General features: G+C 34.5%; 4 protein-coding genes and 1 pseudogene across 4 annotated transcripts; 3 read left to right on the top strand and 2 right to left on the bottom strand.

The window, feature by feature from the left end:
• Positions 90-1,885, bottom strand: LOC104758626 (ribosome biogenesis protein BRX1). The gene is made up of 6 exons (XM_010481516.1): positions 1,620-1,885; positions 1,385-1,526; positions 1,135-1,213; positions 661-956; positions 481-579; positions 90-371 (listed from the first exon to the last, which is right to left on the bottom strand). The coding sequence occupies exons 1-6, from the start codon at positions 1,829-1,831 to the stop codon at positions 234-236; spliced, it is 966 nt and encodes a 321-aa protein (XP_010479818.1). The 5' UTR covers positions 1,832-1,885; the 3' UTR covers positions 90-233.
• Positions 2,035-3,849, top strand: LOC104758624 (annotated as a pseudogene).
• LOC104758625 lies at positions 3,812-5,190 on the bottom strand. Its single transcript, XM_010481515.2, has 3 exons — positions 5,009-5,190; positions 4,323-4,528; positions 3,812-4,222 (listed from the first exon to the last, which is right to left on the bottom strand). Exons 1-3 carry the CDS (start codon positions 5,096-5,098, stop codon positions 3,991-3,993), a joined length of 528 nt encoding a protein of 175 aa, XP_010479817.1. The 5' UTR covers positions 5,099-5,190; the 3' UTR covers positions 3,812-3,990.
• On the top strand, positions 7,851-10,813 carry LOC104759999. Its single transcript, XM_010482858.1, has 5 exons — positions 7,851-8,230; positions 8,309-8,967; positions 9,053-9,960; positions 10,033-10,123; positions 10,239-10,813. Exons 1-5 carry the CDS (start codon positions 7,851-7,853, stop codon positions 10,811-10,813), a joined length of 2,613 nt encoding a protein of 870 aa, XP_010481160.1.
• LOC104759998 (TMV resistance protein N-like) lies at positions 22,562-23,273 on the top strand. Its single transcript, XM_010482857.1, has 2 exons — positions 22,562-23,076; positions 23,189-23,273. The coding sequence occupies exons 1-2, from the start codon at positions 22,562-22,564 to the stop codon at positions 23,271-23,273; spliced, it is 600 nt and encodes a 199-aa protein (XP_010481159.1).

The following is a 24,442-nucleotide window of genomic DNA, read 5'->3' as shown; positions in this document are numbered from 1 at the left end:
CTAAGTTATGAAGTGAATCTCAAGTTCATGGCAGGAACAAGAAAACTGATTGAAAACATAAGTTGTTTGTTCTTTGATGCTCTCTCCTGTTTTGTAAATAGTAAATACCCTCAACGATGCAAACAACAATATTGTAGGACAAAATCTGATTCTGTTTGATAGTGCACAATAAAGGGAAAAACCTAAAAGAACAGTAAGACAAATGTGAACTGGTACAATTTCTTGAAACCTGATCATTCATCATCTTTCCACATATCTGCAAACTCATCAGGCTCCAATGGGTTTGAGAGCTCATGCATCTTTCTCCTTGTCTTAGCCTTGATCTTTTTAGCGAATTTCCCGGCTTTATTTCTCTTTTCCAAAGCTCGAATCTAAAGAGACACAGACAGTTAAAATTTGCTTTCAGGAATGTCCTAAGATTCAATATGAATTTAACTGTCTTTAGATCAGGTTTGCAAATAGAACATTGATCGATGATACCTGATTTGGAGATACGTAGAACGGATTCTCATAAAGTGTTGGTCCTCCAAAGCTGCCTCCGAATATCTTGATTGGATTTAAACAAAACCTTGGACCAACCTGTTTGTCAATAGTACATTTCACTCAGTCGAATTCACAGGCAAAATACTATTCAAAGTTATAACTCTTTTGTCTACAAACCTCGATAAGGGTCATTTTATCCAGGCCGCCTTTTGCAACCTTATCTGATTCATTGTGAGGAACTGAAATCTGGTAGTTCCGGAACCATATATGGTCATCGACAATGGAGAAAACGAATACATGGTCATGGTAAGGCTTAGATTTCCTGTGCTCCTTAGGAACTCCAAATACCTGAGTAAGCATCTCCTTCAAGAGTTTCCAGTGGGCATCTTTTTCAAAGTTGGATGAGAATGTCAAAAGCGGACGCGACCCTTTTAGGTGATTTCCAGTAAGTTTCAGCTCTTCCATTGTGTGTACTTCAAAATACAGAAAACAGAAGTGAAAACCCTTTTACCAACAATTCATGGTTCCAGAAACAGAACACAGTTATAGAACTAGATACAAGCTGATTAAAACCATCATAGCTAGACATGAGCCTAGCTACATCAGAAACTTATCGCTTAAAAACTAAACTTTGAGAAGTTAGAGACTTACCAGCATTAACCAAGAACTTCACCGACGGTCCAGCAGGGGATTTGACCATCCATAAGTAAAGATCTTTATGTTTTCTACACTGAAAATGGTAACACAAACAAACACAAATCAATCAACCAATACATTCAAAAGATCGTTCATTTACATCAATAAGTACATATACATAAGCTTGCATAGGGTATGTTCGAGGCTAAATAAACAAAACCTAAGCCTAGAGATAAGCAAATAGCAATAAAGATGGAAACTTTACCTCAAAAAACAAACAGGAAGAAGAACCCTTAAGCTCAATAAGCTCATTCAAAGTCGCACCTTTGCTGCTTTTAGCTTCAACTTTACTGTCCTTCTTACAGTGTGGTAGAAGCGAAACCATGTTCAACATCAGATGCCGATACCTTCACACAAAACACACAAAAATCAATTCCAAACCCTAAAAAAAACACAACCAAACCCCAAAAGAAAGGAAAACAACAAAATTAAACTCAAACCTGTAACTAATCCGACGGGAACAAGTAACCAAAACCTTCTCTTTATTCCTGAACACAGACGAAGAAGACAAAGCTTTAGATTTCTCCGCTTCGCCTTCGCTTTTATCTTTCCATCCCAACAGAGTTCTCTTCGGTCTCTCCGGAGCAGACTCATCGCTCTTCTTCACCGGTGCCGGCGCTTCCGTCTCGCTATGCTTCCGCTTCCTCCCCATTTTTTTTTCCGTCCGCGCAGAGACGTTGTCAAGTGAAAGAAATCAACTCAATCTAGGGTTTTAGGTTTAGCAGAGAGTTTTAAGGTAAAAGGAGACGAAGAAAAATGGGCTGGGCCTTATTGGGCTTACCTTAAGGCCCATTAATAATTTTCCAGCTTTTGATACAACGATGTGTGTCATCATCACTTCGTCGTTCAGCACCGCTTAGTGAGAGGTGAAGAGAGATGGGAGAACGTTTCTTCCGAAACGAGATGCCGGAGTACCGGAAGAATCCACCGGAGATGAGGAAACTGTTACCGGAGTTTGTAAAGATTCGTTGACGAAACTGCTTTCGCTTCCGTACAAATCATTCTCTAAGAAGCTTCAGAGACTTGCTCTAAGCCTCAAAGATACGGTAAAAAAAAACTCACTCTTCAGTTTGATTTTTAAGTTTTTTGGTATTGGATTTGGTTTGTAAGCTACTGAAATTTCAATTCTGTGTTTTTGAAGGTTGTATTGGAGACATGGGAACGGTCTGGAAAACGTGTTAAAGACTATAGCTTGTATACTGGAGTTCTTGGGACGGCTCATCTCTTGTTCAAGTCTTATCAAGTCACTAGAAACGAAGATGATCTTAAGTTATGCTTAGAGATTGTTGAGGCTTGTTATGTAGCTTCAAGAGATTCTGAGTAAAGTCCTCTTTTTTTAAGTGATTTAAAATAGATATTATGAGTAATTTTAGGCTAATTGATGCATGATGAGTGTTGTTTTTTGAACAGGCGTGTTGTGACGTTTATATGTGGTCATGCTGGTGTTTGTGCTCTTGGTGCTGTTGCTGCAAAATATTTAGGTGATGAGCAGTTGTGTGATCGTTACTTGGCCCGTTTCAGTGAGGTTGGTCTAGTTTCTTTTTTTTGGAAATAGATGAGTTGAGTTGTACTCTGCTTGAGTGTTGCAAACTTGGTATGTTTTTAACAGATGAAACTTGGTGTGTTGCAAAATTTGTCCTTTTAACAGATTAGGATTCCTAGGGACTTGCCATACGAGTTGCTATATGGTAGAGCAGGATACTTGTGGTCATGTTTGTTCTTGAATAAGCATATTGGTCAGGAGAGTGTATCATCTGCAAGAATGGTAATAAAGTTTTTTAGTTTCTTTTGGTTATTTTTTGACATAAGAAAGTTCAAGATTAGCCATCTGGTTTTTTTGTAACTTTAGAGGTTAGTGGTTGAGGAAATCTTCAGGGGAGGAAGACAACTAGGGAAAAGAGAAAGTTGTCCGTTGATGTACGAGTGGCATGGCAAGAGGTACTTGGGTGCAGCACACGGTTTAGCCGGGATCATGAATGTTTTGATGCATATGGAGGAACTTGAACCAGATGAAATCCAAGATGTCAAAGGCACATTAAGCTATATGATACAAAACCGTTTCCCTAGTGGAAATTACCCATCTAGCCAAGGAAGCGAATCAGATCGACTTGTTCACTGGTGTCACGGTGCTCCTGGTGTTGCTCTCACACTCGTAAAGGCAGCTCAGGTACTCACCTTTTTGGTATTGAAATACTCTTTATCAGTCAAAACCCACAATGCAAAACTCATTTCTGGATATTGTTCAGGTTTTTCAGACAAAGGAATTCGTAGAGGCAGCAATGGAGGCAGGAGAAGTTGTGTGGAACCGTGGATTGCTTAAACGAGTAGGAATCTGTCACGGTATCAGTGGGAACACATACGTGTTTCTTTCTCTATACCGGTTAACAGGGAAACCAGAGTATTTGTACCGAGCAAAAGCTTTCGCGTCTTTCCTCCTGGATAAGTCAGAGAAGCTCATCTCAGAAGGTAAGATGCATGGTGGAGATAGACCATTCTCTCTCTTTGAAGGTATAGGAGGAATGGCTTACATGTTTATCGACATGAACGATCCAAGACAAGCTGTGTTTCCAGGTTATGAGCTCTAAAATGTATAAACCTTCCCATGTAACAATAAAGCTTAGATACTGCTGAATGTAAAAATAGCTGTCTATATTATATAAGATTTTTATACATCACAAGAAAATGAAAAAGCAAATGTGACGAATACAAGCAAGAAGCAAATCTCTAACATAATCAAATTTTTAAGTTCCTATTGATCAGTGAGTATGATAATAAATGGACAAACTCATCCAGGGTGTAGGTTTTGTTGCACTAGTAATGTGGGTTTCGGTAATCATCTCGAGCACGCGAATAGGAGACGTAGTAGAACTGAGAGACAATAGCAGTGAAGAGAGCAAAGGAAGCACCAGCAGCAAACACTCCTTTACGGATCACTTCACAGCTTGGAGGGCTATCGATGTTCCACATCCTTCTGTACTTGGTGTGGTAAGCGTTTCTGATCGATCCCGCAAGCAAACATATCTCAGCAATCAAGAAAAACACCCTGTCCAAAACCAATAAGAATGATGGGTCAGGCAGGGTCAGTATTACTAAATGAATGAAACCTATACGAGATTTTTTTGATAAGCTGCATAGAGGTTTACCAACAAACGAGGAAGAGCATAATAGCACAAGCTCTTGAACCACCGGGGTTAAGAGCTTTGCCGCAGCAGAAACACCGGCTAGCTATCATAATAATGACTTGACTAATCAAGAGTAGCACAAATGCACCAGCTCCATAACTTGTAGCTATGTCTGAGCCATACTCACAATACTCATAAACCTTCTCCTTATCCGGAACAACCGTACCCTGCAAAACAACAACAAAAAAAGAATTCAAGAAACTTGAAATAGATCTTCAGCCATTTGCTTCTACACCAAACCACTAATCTGAACATTTCTCTAACAACAAAACCATAACACTCAGATCTACAATGCAGTAAGCTACATTAGTCTACAACGATCTTTAAGTCATGAATCAAAACTCATTCTTATGGTTCCTTTTAAATCCATCCGAAATCTTGATATATATACTCTACTGCTAAATTACATTTTTCAGCTCCGTATTGATCAAGAAACATGATTCTTGAATCAGATCTGATAAAGAGTCCACTACAAGAGATCGCACCGACAGAGATGTTGGAATAAAGAAAACTCACAAGTAATTTGAAGTCTAAACACTATTCTCACATATTTATCCAAATAAAGATTACAATCTCATAAACCAAAATTTGACTTCAAGAGACGAACAGTAAAATTAAAGAGAGAGAGAGGGAGAAGTGATTCTTACGACACTTCTTCTTTGTTCAGCGGCAATGGCTAAACCAACAGCAATGAGATCTAGAATGAAGACAATGATGATCACAAGCTTTGAAGCCATGACGATTTTTTTTTCTCAGAGCTTTTCTTGTGATTTCTCTTTTTTATCTTTCCCCTCGAAGTTGTATCGTTTTCTTGATTAAGTAATATATATAGACGAAAATGTCAAGAGACTGTGACCGGATTAAAGAAGATGAAATGACTATTTCTTTTATTTTATAGTAAAAAAAAAAAGACAACGCAAATTCGTTGCTATATGGAGTATATTTTTTAATAAATTTTTTTAAAGTTTCAGTAAATTATTGTTAATAAGTAAAATAATTAGGAGTTTAGGACCCTTGCACGTGGTGCAGGTGAGGGTTTCGTTTGCCTTATCTACGGGTTAATTAAAGGGATCATACATATATAACTTGTTTGATAATTAAAGTTCTTATAAGACTAATTATCCCTCAAAAAAATAAGATATTGCGATTTTTTTTATTTTAATTGTTCGACTTGTTTTGTGGCAAAAAGAAACGTAAATTAGGAACGTTAATGAAAAATTAAAAGAAAAGAAAAACGGAATTTAATGCGTTAAATAACAGTCATTGTCTTTATGAAAGTCAAATTGAATGCTTAAATAGATATATTTAAAACGGTTGATCATGTAAACAAATGTGCGCGGTTAAACCGGAATCCGGTTTTCCCGGTTAGGCACTATCTCTCTCGGCCAATTGCACCCAGCTTTTACGCCAATCAAATAGGTCGACGTACTAGATAGGTGATTAGATATGATATGTTCAAATGTCGAGACTATGATAGATCGTTAGTGAATAGAATATAACTATATTTTTAATTTGGGTTGGTCATCGAAGAGATAAAAACACATTGGGAGATTGAGATTCCGTTCAAAACTATACAGTCAGGGATGATCGCTACAACTAACCATGATTAGGATTACTATCGATTTTAGTTCCATTTAATATTTCAGTTTTACTTCCTTGCAATTGTAAATAGACATTTATGATATTTTTGTTTCTATAAAATTCCAAGATGGAATATGATAAAAATTCTTCTTTTTTTTTTTAACTGAAAGAGAAGACTTATTTTGATTATGTTTGTAGGTAGAGTTTTATTTATCCCTACTATTATTTTAAAACACAGTTTATGGACTAAACCTTCGTTTTGTAAGAAATTACAAGGGTATGCCATTGGAGATATGACCAAATATTCGATTTTTTTAAAGAGTAACGACGAAATTTCACACCCCCTCTAAACGGATAAACACGCGGATCCTATACGACCCGCTTTAAGAATTCGGATCTTATACTTAAATCCTGACCGTTCAAGAATATACATCATAATAACCGTTAAGTTAAAAAGTATTCGTTCACTTATACATATTGGGTCTGCCGGCCTATATTAACAAACGAGACAAAGTTATTGGGTCTGCCGGCCATATTAACAAACTAATCAAATTTACGGATAAATTAAGCAAATTTATCACTAACCAATTTTGACCACCAGATCTTAGTATTCTAAAATCCTGCATTCTATGTAATTTTTCTTGCTCGACATATAATACCATTAAATCAATTCCATAATTATCTCAAATCTATCGTTATTAATATTTCTTAGATATCGTACTAATAAAAAATCCCGCATTCATAGTTAATTTAGCGTCTTCAATATATAGAACTTTTAAATATATTCCAAAAATATCTAAACCGACTACTATAGTTACCATATAAATCCATGATTTTGCTTTAAATTCTAACAATATATGGTAACCGATATTCTATCAGAATATTGAATATACCTTAACTCTTTCAGTATAGAGATCTTTATTCCTTTAGATATTATCGGATCATTAAATCAATACCTCCTTCATTATCGGTATGAATATTCGCTACACCATCGTAAAAATTATATATATAAGAACATACTCATTGTACAAAGACCACATATTTTCATACACAACCATTTGCTTAACAAAAGAAAATGTTAGCCTCACCTCTCCCCATTTCCCCTCTTAAGTCACTGAGGCCCTATCGTCAGAACTGGCTTATACAAGTAAGGATTTTGCATCTGTGGAGGCATTACAACGTCAAAATCGGAGAAGCCATTGAAATGTTTTTATCAGATGCTGCGGTAGAAATCATTAGTATCATTCTCATCGTGCATATTTATCACTATAAATTTGCTTAATTTATCCGTTATTAATATTTCTTAGATATCGTACTAATAAAAAATCCCGCATTCGTAGTTAATCCCGCATTCCAAATCACTTGATCCAAAATTTCTCTAATCAATTTGAAGAAGATGCTTGGAAAATCATAACTACTTTCCAAGTGGTCAACACCAGAAGGTTTATCAGTTTACCCTATATTACTCTTCGCATACTATTCAAGGAAGAAACGAGAGTTGAATACACTGAACCAAGGACCACCAATCATTTCATCGACTATGTTTCATGGGATACATTTTTTTATGGTTATCATGCCGACAGAAACAAATGCTTAGGTATTACTATATATTAATAATGATTTGTATACTGTATTGGAATTCTTTGGTTTAATTTTTGACCTTCTAAACTTATCACTTGCAGAGATTATGGGTCGAATAGTCCGTGTGCAGCCTATTAGGTATCTCGACGAAGAATCTTCTATTCAATTTAATGGGATGGACAGGGTGATACGTTTTTATCTTATTAATGAAAAGTAATAATTCTACAAATACACAAGTTTTTAAGAAAATAATATATACATATATTGTTTTAAATTTGATAGTAACTCAAATCTATTATTTTGGGTGCTAATCCATCATCGCCTTGCATGGAAGAAGGTAGTTGTTCCAAACTTTACCCAAAACAGTATGTTAAAACCACCAGCATTGACAAGGAAGGTTACCCGGTTTATAGAAGAAGAAAGGATGGGCGTTTTATCGAGAAGAATAGCTTCAAATGTGATAACCGATATGCTGTCCCTTACAATCGGACTTTGTCGCTTAAATATCATGCTCATATTAATGTGGAGTGGTGCAACCAAACAGGTTCAGTGAAGTACTTATTTAAGTATGTTCACAAAGGTAATGATCGAGTTGGTGTCATTGTTGAACCTAATAAAAAAAAGGTTAATGAAGAAGGTCACAAGAATTTGGAAAACGAAAATACTCCATCATCAAAAAACGAAATACAAGATTACTTTGATGGCAGGTAAATCTATTATTGTTTAATATTTCAATTTCTGTTTATATTTTTCATTCTAAATCAGCTTTTTAAACCATTTTCCAGATATGTATCTGCATGTGAAGCTATGTGGAGGATTTTAGCTTACCAAATACATTATAGGCAAACCGCTGTTGTGCCACTCAGTTTCCATGAGGAAGGCAAACAACCTATTTATTACCGAGAAGGTGAGTCTGCACAGAATGTCATGGATCGTGACACTCTTGATGAATCTCAATTTCTTGCTTTATTTGAACTTAATAAGCGTGATGAAGAAGCAAGAAAGTTATTATACGAAGAAATACCAAGCAAGTTTATTTGGGATGGAAAGGAGAAATCTTTTTTCAAGAGAAAAACAAAAGCATTCGCTATAGGGAGAATTAACTACGTGTCTCCGACCATAGATGATGCATATCATTTGAGGATACTCCTCAATTCCATCAGAGGTCCTACCAGTTTTGATCACATTAAAACTGTGAATGGTGTCGTACACAAAATGTATCGTGAAGCATGTTACTCTCTTGGGTTGTTAGATGATGACAAAGAATATATTGAAGGTATCAAAGAAGCAAATTTCATGTGTTCTCCAAAGTTCGTTCGTAAAATGTTTGTCAGGATGCTTCTCTCAGCCGTTTTAAGTACTCCTCATATTGTATGGGAAGAAACTTGGGAGATGTTATCTGAGGACATATTAAGGCGCAAAAGAAAAGAATTAAAGCGACCAGGTTCATTACTTAAACTATCTTATATAGATACATTTTTTTTTATATGTTAGATGTAGTATATAAATTAACAAATCTCATTTAACAGAGCTTCAATTGACTGATGAAGAAAGGAAAATATTTTGTCTACAAGAGATAAACAAACAGTTGAAAAGAAATGGTTCTTCACTTGAGTCTTTCAAAACTCTGCCCCAGCTACAGGATGATAATATTCCGGTTTTAAACCAGTTAATAGCTGATGAACGGAGATTCATCAATCAAACTAATTTAAAGAAGAATCATTTGGAGTGGTTAAGTATGCTTACGGAAGAGCAGAAGAAGATATATGATGAGATCATAGACTCTGTTTTCAAAGATAAAGGTGGAGTATTTTTCTTATATGGTTTTGGTGGAACTGGTAAAACATTCCTTTGGAAAGTTCTATCTGCAGCTGTAAGGATAAGGGGAGAAATAGTTTTGAATACTGCATCTAGCGATATAGCCTCTCTTTTGTTAGAGGGAGGCAGAACAGCTCATTCAAGATTTGGCATACCTCTTGATGTTCATGAGACGTCAATGTGCAGAATGTCAAGGTCTTCTGATCTAGGTGAATTAGTTCAAGAAGCGAAGTTGATCATCTGGGACGAAGCTCCAATGATGAGTAAATACTGCTTTGAGACTTTGGATAGAAGTTTGAAAGATATAATGCGTGATCCAGAAGATAAACCTTTTGGGGGTAAGGTCATTATTTTTGGTGGTGATTTCCGTCAGATACTTCCTGTTATTGTTGGTGCTGGCCGAGAGCAAATAGTTAACTCATCGCTCAACTCATCTTACCTTTGGAATAATTGTAAAGTTTTAAGGCTAACAAGAAATATGAGGTTGCTGCAAAACATAACTGCAAATCAAGCCAGAGAGATTGAAGAATTCTCGAAATGGATACTTGATGTTGGAGAAGGAAGACTTAATGAGCCAAATGATGGAGTTGTTGACATTGACATTCCAGAAGAATTGCTGGTCACATAATTCAACTCTCCAATTGAATCGATCATTAATGCAGTATATGGTAATTCGTTACATACTGCCAAGGATGTCAGCTATTTTCAAAGCAGAGCTATTTTATGTCCAACGAATGATGATGTCAACACTATAAATGACCACATGATATCCATATTGGAAGGTTAGTAATAGTTTCATGCTATTATTCTCTATATATTATATACTATATGACGTTTCTCCAAGTTTTTTTTTTAAATTTATTCATAGTTTTGTTGTAATCGTTGATTGTTTAACAGGTGAGGAAAGAGTTTACTTAAGTTCAGATAGTATTGATCCTGCAGATAAAAGGAATAAAGACAATCCTGCATATAGCCCTGATTTCCTAAACTCAGTTAGGATTTCCGGAGTACCAAACCATGCTCTTCGTTTGAAAATTGGTTGTCCAGTAATGTTGCTACGCAATATTGATCCTCATGGAGGCTTAATGAATGGAACAAGACTACATATTACACAAATGGCTGATCATGTTATACAAGCAAGAATAATCACTGGTACGAGAGTTGGTAAAATTGTTCTTTTACCAAGAATGGTATTAATACCATCAGATACCCGTTTGCCTTTCAAAATGAGACGTAGACAATTTCCTATAAACGTTGCTTTCGCAATGACTATCAACAAAAGTCAAGGTCAGTCTCTCTCAAATGTTGGTTTATACTTGCCTAGACCTGTTTTCTCTCATGGCCAGCTATATGTAGCTATGTCCCGTGTAAGCAGTAAATCAGGATTGAAAATCCTCATTACTGACCCAAAAGGAAAACCTCAAAAGAAAACAAGGAATGTCGTCTTCAAAGAGGTTTTCCAAAACATTTGATCCTGATTCATGCATACCTTCGTAAGATTCTATTTTTACTCTGTCTTTATTATTTTAAATTTTATAGCTTTGTTCATCGTTTACAATTTTTGATCATATATATATTTTTTTTGGCAGGTTTACTTTTACATTTTCACCCATCAAATAAATTTCACAAAAATTATTATTTATGTACTCCACCAATTTCGTTTTTTCTGATATAGACATATTGAATTTCGTTTATTTAATATATTTCACATCTTTATTAAATTCCAATTTCTACTACTATATTAATTACAATTATAATATAATTATTATAATATATCCCTATAATATTAGAGAACCTGAATAATTCAGTACAGTCATTATATACGTTATAAATATTTACAAAACCTACATTCCAAAATTTTTATATATTAAATAAACTATAATTTTATATACACATTTATAAAAACAAAATAATAAGACTACACCTAATACAGTAGATTACAGTACCAAAGGGTGAAGAGTCTCCCGAAGAGAGGATAGAGGCCAGAGGTGTGGTAATAAAGGAATGGAAGGTAGACTGTGTCAGAATCAATATCGTGCTCACTGCAGTCAAATGTAATAAATAAGTACATACTAATTTCACAATGATTGAAAACAGCGAAATAATCTGAAAAAACAGAGACAGTATTATTAATTTCAAGTTATAATAAATATTTTGGCCCATGCTGTAGCACGGGTTACTACCTAGTTATGGTTTATTTTGATTATAATTAAACTAGATGAACGGCCCAGCTGAAGGAGAGCTAAACGGTCCAGCTGAAGCTAAGGTCCCTCCTCCTAGTCCAAAGATGAATTGTAAGTTCAAACTGTTCACCACTAAGAGCTCACCTAGGAAAAAAGGAATCAATGAAGCAAGTGGCCCAAAGGGAGGTGGGAAGAACCCATCAAACAGCGAGATCCCTCGAGAGGAGGTGGAAACAAGAACAACAACTAAAAAGAAGAAGAAAAGTGATAATGCTACAACATCAAAGGAAGGTGAGGCGGGGTCCCAAACCCCCCCCCCCCCNCCCCCCCCCCCCTCTCCCAAGCCGCCAGTATGAGGACAATTGTTTGGAATTGTCAAGGGATGGGAGCTAAGCTGACTCGCCGCCGACTGCGTGAGATGTGTCGAATGTACTCACCAGGTTTTTTGTTTTTATCGGAAACTAAGAATGATAAGTATTATCTGCAAGAAGTGCAAGTGGATTTAGGATTTGATAATCTTCGAACCGTTGAGCCAGAGGGCACTAGTGGCGGTTTAGCCTTATTGTATTCAAATGATTTTCTGGTTAAGTTTTTGCTGTTAGATGACCGGTTAATCGATATTGAAACTATTATTAATGGAAATCGGGTCTTTATGACATCTATTTATGGTGACCCTGTCCCTACAAATCGAGAATATGTATGGGAAAGATTAATGTGTATTGGAGTTGCAAGATCAGAACCCTGGTTTATTATTGGGGACTTCAATGAAATAACAGGGAACCATGAAAAAAGAGGAGGAAAAAAAAGATCGGAAGCCTCCTTTCTACCTTTTCGTGCTATGATTGATTCATGTGGTCTCATTGATTTCCCTTACCAAAGAAACCAATTTTCATGGATTGGTCAGCAGTCAAATGGTAAGATTCGGTGTCGCTTAGATAGAGCCATGGGAAATGAAGAGTGGCACAATTTATTTTCCCACACTAATGTGGAGTATATGAAGATGTGGGGTTCAGACCATCGTCCCCTCCTTGCATCTATTCTTACACGTCCAAAAAAGTTTTTGAGAAGGTTTATATTTGACAAGCGTTGGATAGACAAGCTAGGCCTCAAAGAGGCGGTGATAGATGGATGGGGAGGAGACGACAATTCAGTCGAACGATCCATCTTGAAAAAAAATCCAAAACTGTAAAAGAACAATCTCCATTTAGAAGAAAAATAATCAAACAAACTCCGAAAAACTTATTAAAGAACTTCAAGAAAAGATTGATGAGACATATGGAGATGATCAAGCATTGTCGGAGACTCTCCTCAACCTAAAATGGCGACTCTGCGAAGATTATAGGGAAGAGGAAGCATATTGGTACCAAAAAAGCAGAGAACTATGGCTTGCAGAAGGAGATCAAAATACGAAATTCTTCCACGCTTTCACAAAACAAAGAAGGGCAAGGAACAAGATCACTGGCATCCTTAATCAACTTGGAGTTTGGATTGATACAGAAGAGGGAATAGAAAAAGTTGCGGTAGAGTATTTTGACAATCTCTTTTCATCCTCGAGTGCGAGTGACCCTACCCCGGCCATTAAGGATGTACCTACATTGGTCATACCTGCCATGAATGAGCATCTCACAAAAGAAATCTCAGAAGAGGAGGTCAAACGAGTTTTGTTCTCCCTAAATCCGGGAAAGGCTCCAGAACCGGATGGGATGGCTGCTTTGTTCTTCCAAAAATTTTGGGAAACTATAAAAGGCGATCTCAAGATGGTGAAGAACTTCTTTAGCTCAGGAATTTTTTATGGCAAGCTAAATGAGACAAATATATGTTTAATCCCGAAAGGAGAACGACCTCGTGAAATGTCAAGATATCGCCCTATTAGCTTATGTAATGTGAGCTATAAGGTGATCTCAAAAATTCTAAGCTTACGTCCCAAGAAGTTTTTGCCGGAACTTATATCCGAGACCCAATCTGCCTTTGTGTCAGGAAGATTAATCACAGACAATATCCTCATTGCTCAAAAAAACTTCCATGCCCTCCGTTCTAATCAGGCCAACCGGAAAACATTTATGGCAATAAAAACGGACATGAGTAAAGCTTATGATAGGGTGGAATGGAATTTCTTAAGAGCTTTGATGGAAAAAAATGGGATTTGATCAAAAATGGGTGGGTTGGATAATGCAATGCATTACTCCCGTCTCCTACCGTATTTTGATCAACGGAGATTCCAAGGGATGAATTAGGCCAACACGTGGGATTCGTCAGGGGGACCCAATCTCTCCATACCTATTTATACTTTGTACTGAGGCCTTAATTGCTCAGATTAGGAACGCAGAAAGAGAGGAAAAGATCCAGGGTTTACGTATTTCGAACGCAAGCCCACGTGTTTCCCACTTACTTTTTGCATACGATAGTTTATTCTTCTGTAGAGCCGATCCTCAACAATGCAAGAAAATTATCGATATAATCCGCTTTTATGGCGAGGCGTCTGGACAAGAAATTAATTTCTCGAAATCTTCCATCATGTTTGGAACCTAGGTCTCGTCCCATATACGTCAAGAGATCAAATCTATTGTTTCGATATCACAAGAAGGAGGCATGGGTACATACTTGGGTCTCCCTGAGAAGATTCATAGGTCAAAGGCACAAGTCTTTGCATTCGTGAGGGATAGACTCCGTAAGAAGGTAAACTTATGGACTTCGAAATCTCTATCCAAGGGAGGCAAGGATGTCCTGATCAAATCAGTGGCGCAAGCAATTCCGACATATGTAATATCGTGTTTCTCTTACCAAAAGCTATATGCTCAAAATTAACTAGTGCAATAGCCAATTTCTGGTGGAACAATAAAGTAGACAGTAAAGGACTACACTGGATATCATGGGAGCAAATGTGTACTCAACTTTCGGAAGGTGGACTAGGCTTTAGAACACTAGAAGAATTTAATCTTACCCTTTTGGCAAAGCAACTATGGAGATTGCTGAGATATCCAAATTTCCTTCTTAGCCGAGTTCTAAAAGGGAGATACTTTCGATACTGTAGTCCATTAGAGATACAAGTATCAAATCGACCTTCATATGGCTGGAGGAGCATGTTGGCAGCAAAGCATGTTCTTTCGTACGGAATTCGTAAGACCATAAGCTCGGGTTTTAATACGTGCATCTGGACTGAACCATGGATCCCAGATACGCCAGCATGGCCACCCCAAAGTTTAACTAATGAGAGAAATCCCTTGATTTGTGTTAACACCTTGATAGATTTTAACACAAAAAGTGGAAAATTGAACGTCTTCGGGAACTCTTCCCCCCCTCCCACGAAAGAAATTACCCTACCCTTATTTTGGGGATTAAACCGAGCTTGAATACCTCGAGGGACGGCTATTCTTGGACTCTGACAAAGTCTGGAAATTATACCGTTAAATCTAGATACGAAGCCGCGAGAGCTATCTCTCGCCCTGCTTGCGACCTCCCTTCTCAGGGACCTAGTGTTACGACACTTAAGGCGCAAGCATGGAAGTTAAAAACATCACGAAAGCTTAAGCATTTTGTGTGGCAATGTGTGACTGAGTGCTTGGCAGCATGTCAACGCCTGCATTATCGCCATATTGGTAGAGATAAAAATTGTCCTAGATGTGGAGCGGAGGAGGAAACTATAAACCATATGCTATTTGAATGCCCCCCAGCACGTCAAGTATGGGCTTTATCCTATGGTGTTCCCTTCATCTTCCCTATATAGTAACCTCGATTTTCTATATGGGTGTGGTAGAGACTCTGGTGCAACTGATCAAAACTTGAGAACATTCTCGTGGATGATGTGGTACATTTGGAAGGCAAGAAATAAGAAAGTGTTTGAAAATATCTCTGAATCTCCGCAAGAAACACTGGATAAAGCTATCCAAGAAGAAGAAGTTTGGAGAAGAGCAAATAACAGAGACTTAGCACCAGCGGTAGTAGAAGCATGCATACCTTCGATCCCAATTCCTCAAGAATCTCTTGTATGCTTTATAGATGGATCTTGGCATACAGAGGTGGATAGGAGTGGGCATGGCTGGATTGCGTCTATAGGTGATAGAATCCTGCACATGGGACTAAAAGGATTGCGCAGAAGCTTATCCCCATTACATGCAGAGTTAGATACCCTTATTTGGGCTATGGAGTGCTTATTAGCGTTGGACTTGGATAAAGCTCTTTTGCTACGGATTGTTCAGACCTCCTAAGAATGACGTCTAATATCGAAGATTGGCCGACCTTTTCATCAGAATTGAAGGATTTTCTTCATTTCAAAGATAGATTTGCTAATTTTAGTATTAGATATATTCTCCGAGAGGATAATATCCGTGCCGATAAACTTGCGAAATGTGCAAGAGCAAGAGGTTTCTGTTTTTCCTATGTAAGCTCGTCGGTACCTAATTGGCTCTCTCTCGAAGAGAGTCATCTCCGATAACTTAATATATGGGGTTTGATCGTCAAAAAAAAAAAAAAATTAAACTAGATAAGGCTCGCGTTATTACGCGGGTAAAAATTAAAAAAAAAATTACTGAGAATAATTAATTAGTAATATACATGCTTTTAGATTTTATCTTGTAACATTTTAATATTGAATATGAACCTCTCATATTTAATTTTAATACTCTCTCAGTTTCATTATATACGAGTTTTAAGGCTTGTTTGCTCTATTTTATAGTATTTTCTCAAATTTCTATTTCAATTTTTACTAATATAACAATTTATTATGATTTAAACTATGCAGTATATTTTCCTATTGGTTGAAGTTTTATAAGTGACAGAATATTTATTGTTTATTAATCTTTGTGCCTTTACCCAAAAACTCTTATAGGACAGGGAGTACTATTTAAATATCTATACCATCATAATAAATCATATTTTAACACATTTCATCTTAATGCATAGAACTAAAGATTTTATATCAAACATAATCAATACATCATATCAAATCCATATCTTAGTAAGAATTGAAAATACAAATAAAAATTAACAAAATAGAATTCGCAAAAAAAAAACTGAATCAACATTATTTAAGATATATTTGTTATGTTATTATCTCATAAGTACTAATTTTACCTCATGTCATAATCAATTTTAAATGAGTGAAATTTATAAAATAAAAAAATATATATATAAAGATATCGAGACATTTTCATCAAAGAACTGAAGATTCATTCCTATAAACTACAATTTATTTCGAATTCTATTATCTTATGTTTTAACATATGCATTATAAAAATACATGTGTTGAAATTATAAAATCAAACATAAAAAATTACTAATATTCTTAAATGAATTTTATTTATAATGATACATATTAATAATAATATTTTATTATTATTAATTTTTTTAAATAAATTTCATCGTTACACATTCAGTTTAGTAATCACATTTAACTGTCTATTTCATCGTAAAATCATAATTTACTTCTTCATGGATTAGAGTTAAAATTTTAATAACAAAAATAATATGAGCATCATATGAGATAATATGTATATTGGTTAGTATTTTAAATTTAACAGTAAAAATAATCAGTAAAATAATCAGTAAACTTCCACAAAATTTTTGTAAATCCAAAATATATCATATGTCATAATTTCATAAGTAATACTTTTGTCAATTTTGATCAATCAACCAAAAATTCATTCCTACAAACTTATTTTTTCTATTTTTTCTAGGTTTCTCATATTACTACATGCATTAAAATCTTTAAAATAAAACATGTAAAACTATACTAATACATATCATATATTGAATTTTTTTCTTTTTAAGTTCATTATTTTTTCAAGGTTTTGTGTACTTACTTACAATAAAAATTTATATTACAACGGTAAATTTATATCCGACTAAAATTATGTTAAATAACTTATGTTTTTTTTAAACTTTGTTATTCATTATTTATTGATTAATATACATGCTTAATAAATTAAGTTTTTGCTTACACATGTAAAATTTTATTGAAGACACACGTAAAATATAATGAGCATACAATGGAAAATATATTGACTTTGTTAGTTTTCCTTTTTGATTTAGAAAAATAATATTTTTAAAATATAAACATGTAAAATTCTGTAAATATAATTAGCTGTCCTACTATATTTATATAAAAAAAAAAATTGACATGTGTTAACATCTAATCAATATACTTGACACGTGTCACAATCTTGTTAATGAGTAAATTTGACATCAAGCTTTATATAATGGTGTAAAAAGGATTTTATGCACTATAAAGACTCAATCAGCAACATCGACTGGAAAAATATACTATTCTGGGACTAAAAAATTGTCGCCGGAACAATTAAAACAGTCGCCTGAATGAATGGCAATCAGTCGTAACTTTCGCTGAAATATTAAGCGATCAGTTATTGTTCCAAAAACAGTCGCTGTGTTTTTTTTATAAACACCACCATCATTACTTTCTGCAATTGTGTTTTAAGTAGCAATAATACACTGGTTTTCTTTCGTCGCTATCGTTGGTTGAGCGATCATAAAAAAAAAAAGAGGGCCAAAATGAACTTAGCCACAAATATTTCTTTTCCAACCAAGACATACACAAACTCGGATCTTGCATCCACAATCAATATTACATAATCGACTTTGTTGGCCCAATACTTTGTTGCATTCCCTTGACTTGTGTGGTCGAGTCCTATTGGGAGATGGAGAACCAAAGATCGACCGAGATCGACGGTCGAGATGATAAACCCGAAATGGAAATCATGAAGATATTATTCTAGAAGATATTAGATAAATGTTAATATTAGTTAGGAAGTTTAGTAGATTCACGAATGTATAAATATATATAGTTTACATTTATCCTTATCTTAGTTTAGAAAATTCATCTCTTATGAGAGTCTAATACAATTCTTCCTTTAACACATCACACATTATGTATTCTTACTCTCATCAATCTATCATGGTATCAGAGCAGTTGATCATGTAGATCTCTATTCCTATGGGTTAGGGTTTTGTTTGCTTCTGCTTCTATGATATTCTATCTACTTTCCATTGTTTCTCTTCGAAAATAAAAAAAATCTCTAACTTCTTTGACCTACCGTTGCTTGGTTCTTATGCAAGCTAAAAGATGGTGTTACCTTTGTCTCGTTCACAGAGATTTGGCGACGAGAAAAAAAAATGAAGACATGCGGTGGTGTCGTTAATAACTTCGGAATTTTGCGTTTCATGGATTTGAACATGAACCGGTTTGGTTCGTTCAATGATAAGACGTTATCATCACGTGTATCCATGGTGTTGAAGATTGATGTTGATGATGTTTCACCAAGTTTATCCTAATTATGGGTTTATTGCTTAATCAAGCACAACTTAAGGAATTGACTCTATAGCTGAGTATAAATGCCATGAAAATGACTCTACGACCGAGTATAAACGTCGTTGATGACCCTACGACCATATACGTCGATGACCTAACGGCTGGGTATTGTAGCTACTTTGACCCTACGACCGGGTATAAACGTCGATGATGATCCGACGGCCCGGTATAAAGCCGTTATTTTGAAGATTTGTCCAGTCTCATCCGTGTTACCACATATGAGCTTGCCGGAGGTATTGAGAGATGGAGAACTGAAGATCGACCGAGATCGACGGTCGAGATGATAAACCCAAAAATAGAAATCATGAAGATATTATTCTAGATGATACTAGATAAATGTTAATATTGGTTTAGTAAGTTTAGTATATTCACGGATGTATAAATATATATAGTTTACATTTATCATTATTTTAGTTTAGGAAACTCATCTATATATAAGAAAAAGTATTTTGTACAATTATAATGATGAGAGTCTAATATAATTCTTTCTTTAGCACATTATGTGTTCTTACTCTCATCAAATTTATCATGGAATCAGATTTGATAGATTTGATGGGAGTAAGAACACTTATGTAGAGATGAGTTTTCTAAACTAGGATAAGAATAAATGTAAAGTATATATTTATATATTTGTGAATATACTAAACTTTTTAAACTAATATTAACATTTATCTAATATCTTTTATAATAATATTTTCATGATTTCTATTTTTGGATTTATCATCTTGATCGTCGATCTCAGTTGATCTTCAGTTCTCCATCTTCCAATAAGTCCTGTTTTTTTTGGTCGATCTTCGGTTCTCCATCTTCCAATAAGTCCTGTCTTTTTCTTCAATTCAAGGACAAGACTATATTCTAACTTTCATCGTGTTCTGGAGAAGGTCTATCAAATTCAAATGATAACAAATTAAAGAGCACGAATTCAACAGTCCATGCGTAGTGTGGACAGAGAAAGAAAAAATAAATAAATGTTTTCTTGTCTACTTCGTGACTAGAGATTCTCTCAGCGTATTCGTGGAAAGTTTGTAACCTTTGTCGGCTAAATTATAATCAAACGAGAACATAGAAACAAAAAATATATGTATATCCAAGGTGAGGTCTTAATATATTGTAGTCCCTTCTACATTGAGACCTAAACGACCGTTAGTTTTGTTTTTGCCATGAAGAAAACGACTGGTATATTCCCCAAGGGTATAGTCCAAGTTGTTAACAATTGTATGATTTTATCAGTCGTTCGATTCGACCTTAATTCAAACGGAAAAATTAGTTTCCTTCGGATCGATACCAAGTTACCAACTGGTAGTTCGAAACAAGTATAAATTAAGATTTAGTGATCTTCAAAGATCTTCTTAATTGCCATGAATAAACTATATAAAACCCATGGGCCATGGGTTTGCTCTAAACGTATACATTTTCTTTACGTTCCATTAGAAAAGGTTACATCCACTAGCTGTTTTTAAATGTTGAATTGTAGAGAAGGTTCTTATGACTGATCATCATGTTGACAGAAAACCTTGGTAAGAGATTGTCTTCTTTTGAGAAATTAAATTATTAATCACTTATAATTTCCGTTGGTAGCACGTTAACATATATATCATCCATATTATCAGTCTAAACTTTCTGACTAGGGTTCCAATGAATGTGCACTATGTTGTGTGGAAGTTATTGAGTTCTAGGGCTTTCATCGAAATTAAAATTTTTAATGTAGTTTCAACAGTCTGTATTATATCTTACCTTTTACTTTCAGTAAAAAGATGTACATTCAAAACAGTAACGTCCAAAAAAAAAAATATTGATAATTTATTATTAAAAAGTTTTACAAATAAACAAAACTTCCTTAAAAATGAAAACTTCATCATAAAAAAACAAATGTTTTCATTCTCCACACAAAATAAGGAAATTATGAGGGGATTTGTGTTGAGATTTGACAGTTTCATACTTTCATGATCCGTTGAAAACTAGTCAAAAATTTTAGAATAAAACTTTTTAACGCATGATTTATTCGAAATTTGTTAAAATATTTGATAGATTTATGATAGTTAAAAAGATACATATAAAAGTTTCAACGTGGTAGAAATTTTTTGACAGATTTCTGAATTGAAAATTTTGACCATCTTTTTAATGAATTTTTGACTATTTTTTTTAAGAATTCACTTGTTTTCTCATAGTACAAGTGGTAAAAGAAAACATATTTATGTATACATTACTTAGTTACTTACTAACCATTCTTGGTAACTTGGATCAATTTTAGAATGAAATTCTAACTATCTATCGAGAACCATATATTCTTGTAACTTAAAAACATTTACAATTTGGTTTGGGTTATTGGGTATATATACATATCTGATCTTTTTTTTTTGGTAAGGTATATATATATCTGATCTTAACACACAAAATGAGTCATCTACCACTTCAACAATACTAATTGGTATTTTATCTCATCATTTGATATTTGATACTTAATATGATCATATTATTATATTAAAAGGGCAAATATGATCATATTATTCATTTGACTCTATGAAATTTACTTGTATAGCGTAATGCGTAACTACATCAACCTTTTGAGTCTTATAACTAGATTAAAAATGCATTCAAAATTATTTACTTGGGTGGAGAGATGTTAGAAACTCTCAGAATTATTGCTTTTCTCGAAATAAATAACGAATTTAGCTATATTGGTTGACTTAATTTAGCTATATTGGTTAACGAATTTAGCTATATTGGTTGACTTAATCTATAATAGCAAGACCACACAAAACAAAAGAAATGTATTTCTCCTTTAACTCGTTCGTACATGAGGAAAAGAATTTTCAAGCGCACATGGTTAGCTTCTTTGACGGGAAATGGTCAAATCTATTTCAACGACTACATAATTATTTTTACCCTCACCTTTCTTATTCTTCATTCTTCTTACAACTTATACTTAGAAATAGGCATTCAACATGTCTATTACTTTACTTAGAAATATCGTATTTAATTATTAATTTATCGTTAACAAATTAACAAAAATAAAAGAAAATCAATGCACCCAAGTTAGTACTTACTAGTCCGTGTGTGCAGAGTTCTGGATTATTTAGTACTCTACAATTTAGTCATACATATATACTTTAGACTCTCTTTTTTTCTTTCGCAGCACATATACTTATATACTTATTACTAAGAAATATATAAACTCAACATTAATTTTAGTATTATATTTAGGTGACTGATCTCTGTTTCAGAAAAAAAAAGTGGATTCTTTTTTTTCTGTAAATATGCTATCGTCTTAGCATAATATATAGTCACACTAAAAAATTGTATAATTTTGTATCTGACAATATTAACACAAAACTTTATCATGGATACTTAAGAGTGGTTTATTTAGTGAAAATAATTATTTTAAGTTTATATGACTTAATCCTTCAGAGAATTTGGTTGGAAAACAATTATTTAAAATGATTATTATTATAAAATGAACTATATTTTTGTTGACGCGGCCAACGTCTATTAAACATTCTATTCTTATATTGTTCAAAATCCACCACCATTGCTCTTCTTTGTCTTCTTCTCTGATTCAAGCCCATTTATCCACGACAATTTTACTTAAACCCTATATATATATATATATTTACATAAACATACACATACATAGTTACACATACACCTAAGATACTCAAAGCCCCCATTCATCATCCAAACCTCAACCTAATTACATCGCACGAGAAATTATAACCATGATCTCTAGGGTTTTCAACTTCATGAAAGAATCAAAAGCCGTTCAGCTAAACAACAAATCATTTCTTGATCTTCTCTCTGCCTCACCATCAGCCAAACCTAAACCTTTGCTCGACGTGTTCATCAACCATAGAGGATCCGACACAAAGAGAAACATCGCAACATTGCTTTACGACAACCTCAGAGCCCGGAATTTACGTCCATTCTTGGATTGCAAGAACATGAAGCCCGGAGATAAGCTTTTTGATCATATCAACAGCGCGATTCTCACTTCTAAAGTGGCCGTAACCGTTTTCTCTCCCAACTACTGCGACTCTTATTTCTGTCTCCACGAGCTTGCTCTGATAATGGAGTCTAGGAAGAGGGTCATACCAATATTCTGCGACATCAAACCTTCACAACTTGATGTTATGATTGAGAGGTTAACATGTTCTGATGATGAAATCCAAAGGTTTAGACGGGCTCTTCGAGAAGCTAAAGATATCGTTGGACTCACGTTCGATTCCTACAAAGGGTAATTTTAATTTTCTATCAAAAGATTATTATTATTTCTGTTCTATTGTTTACATTTTTGTTTATTAAGTTGCTGACTTAACTCAACATTTTTTGTTTCTTGCGGTATTTAGGAATTTGTCGGAGGTTGTTACAATTGCATCGGATGTTATCGTTGAGAGGTTGGTCGAGTTAGAGGCTGAAGATGGAAATTTTTAGGCCTTTGGAAGAATTTTTAATTAACTCCAAACTAATTGCTTCTCAATATTTTTTTCCTAATCCTAAGATTAATTAATTTAATTTATTTCATTCATGCATATATATCTCAACATATCAATATTTGACGGGAGAGGCAACCGTTTTTTTTTTTTTAATATAAGGATTTCTAGTCTCCTTTATTGTTTGTAGTTTTTTTTTTCTATTTTGTGAGTGGCAAGTAATTACTTTGTAAGTTCAAGAAAAAAAAACATTATCTTTTTAACTTATTTTATCTCCAGTTTTTAAATAAATACGAAGAATGCATGCATATACATAGACGTTTTTAACATGACTGCATGTCAGCATGTGTAAATGGAATAGTCAAAACAAGGTTCCGATTCAAATAATTAAATTTTCTTGACACGTAAACCATGGTTATAATTTTGAAACACAACTATGTCCACGTTAAACATAATATTCAATACAAATTTTAAACAAGATTAAAACATAGTTTGAGACAGATAAATATCATACATCCGCATATTCTCGACGTGTAAATTATGAGTTCAAATGAGTTATGCGGAAGCAGAGCTTGTTTTGTGGGGGTTGGCAAACGTCTTTTTACTTGTGAATATTAAAATTGGTTTGGGCTCTAAACCCACAACTCAAGCTTAGATAGGTCTCAATTAGACAGATCAGTTCAACGGAATTATTAGAAATTTAATTAAGTTCAAAATCACACCTTTAAATAGAAGCGTATATAATACATACATATCCTAAAATGGTGATTAACATTTACCAGAATACTCCACTCACCTTTTACTTTATTTTAATATCCGAGAATAGTCTTCCAAGTTCCAACTCTAGTTTTTTTTTGGTTTTATGTTTAAGTGTAGTCTCCAACTACTATTATAATTAAGGTGTTGATTGGTTCTCCTGCTACCTCCCGCAAACACTGCGTTTGCTGCTGGTAGCGGTTGCTAGCGATTGGAACCAATCACACAAAATGCTTCCAATCGCTCCTAATCGCTCCTAATCGCTCTCAATCGCTCCAAACCACTGAATTTCAAAAGCTGCTTCCCGCAAACGTTTGCGTTTGCGGGCGATTGTGGTTATTTTTTGCAAGCGTTTACGTTTGCGGGCGATTGTGGTTGTTTTTTTTTTTTTTTTTTTTAAAAAATTTAAAAAAA

This window comes from Camelina sativa, chromosome 17 (assembly GCF_000633955.1).
Source record: "Camelina sativa cultivar DH55 chromosome 17, Cs, whole genome shotgun sequence".
Lineage (NCBI taxonomy): Eukaryota > Viridiplantae > Streptophyta > Magnoliopsida > Brassicales > Brassicaceae > Camelina > Camelina sativa.
Note: the sequence above shows the minus strand (reverse complement) of the source record. Positions and strands in the feature narration are given on the sequence as shown.

Excerpts from the sequence above, each read along its gene's own strand:
- LOC104758626 (XM_010481516.1), bottom strand. The coding sequence starts at position 1,831 with ATGGGGAGGAAGCGGAAGCATAGCGAGACGGAAGCGCCGGCACCGGTG. Across the intron at positions 1,214-1,384 it reads CTTCCTGTTTGTTTTTTGAG|TGTAGAAAACATAAAGATCT; the intron begins GTAAAGTTTCCA and ends TACCATTTTCAG. Across the intron at positions 957-1,134 it reads GAAGTTCTTGGTTAATGCTG|TACACACAATGGAAGAGCTG; the intron begins GTAAGTCTCTAA and ends TGTATTTTGAAG.
- LOC104758625 (XM_010481515.2), bottom strand. The coding sequence starts at position 5,098 with ATGGCTTCAAAGCTTGTGATCATCATTGTCTTCATTCTAGATCTCATT. Across the intron at positions 4,529-5,008 it reads CTGAACAAAGAAGAAGTGTC|GGTACGGTTGTTCCGGATAA; the intron begins GTAAGAATCACT and ends GTTGTTTTGCAG. Across the intron at positions 4,223-4,322 it reads ATGCTCTTCCTCGTTTGTTG|GGTGTTTTTCTTGATTGCTG; the intron begins GTAAACCTCTAT and ends GGTTTTGGACAG.
- LOC104759999 (XM_010482858.1), top strand. The coding sequence starts at position 7,851 with ATGGAAGAAGGTAGTTGTTCCAAACTTTACCCAAAACAGTATGTTAAA. Across the intron at positions 8,231-8,308 it reads CAAGATTACTTTGATGGCAG|ATATGTATCTGCATGTGAAG; the intron begins GTAAATCTATTA and ends ACCATTTTCCAG. Across the intron at positions 8,968-9,052 it reads AAAAGAATTAAAGCGACCAG|AGCTTCAATTGACTGATGAA; the intron begins GTTCATTACTTA and ends CTCATTTAACAG.
- LOC104759998 (XM_010482857.1), top strand. The coding sequence starts at position 22,562 with ATGATCTCTAGGGTTTTCAACTTCATGAAAGAATCAAAAGCCGTTCAG. Across the intron at positions 23,077-23,188 it reads ACGTTCGATTCCTACAAAGG|GAATTTGTCGGAGGTTGTTA; the intron begins GTAATTTTAATT and ends TGCGGTATTTAG.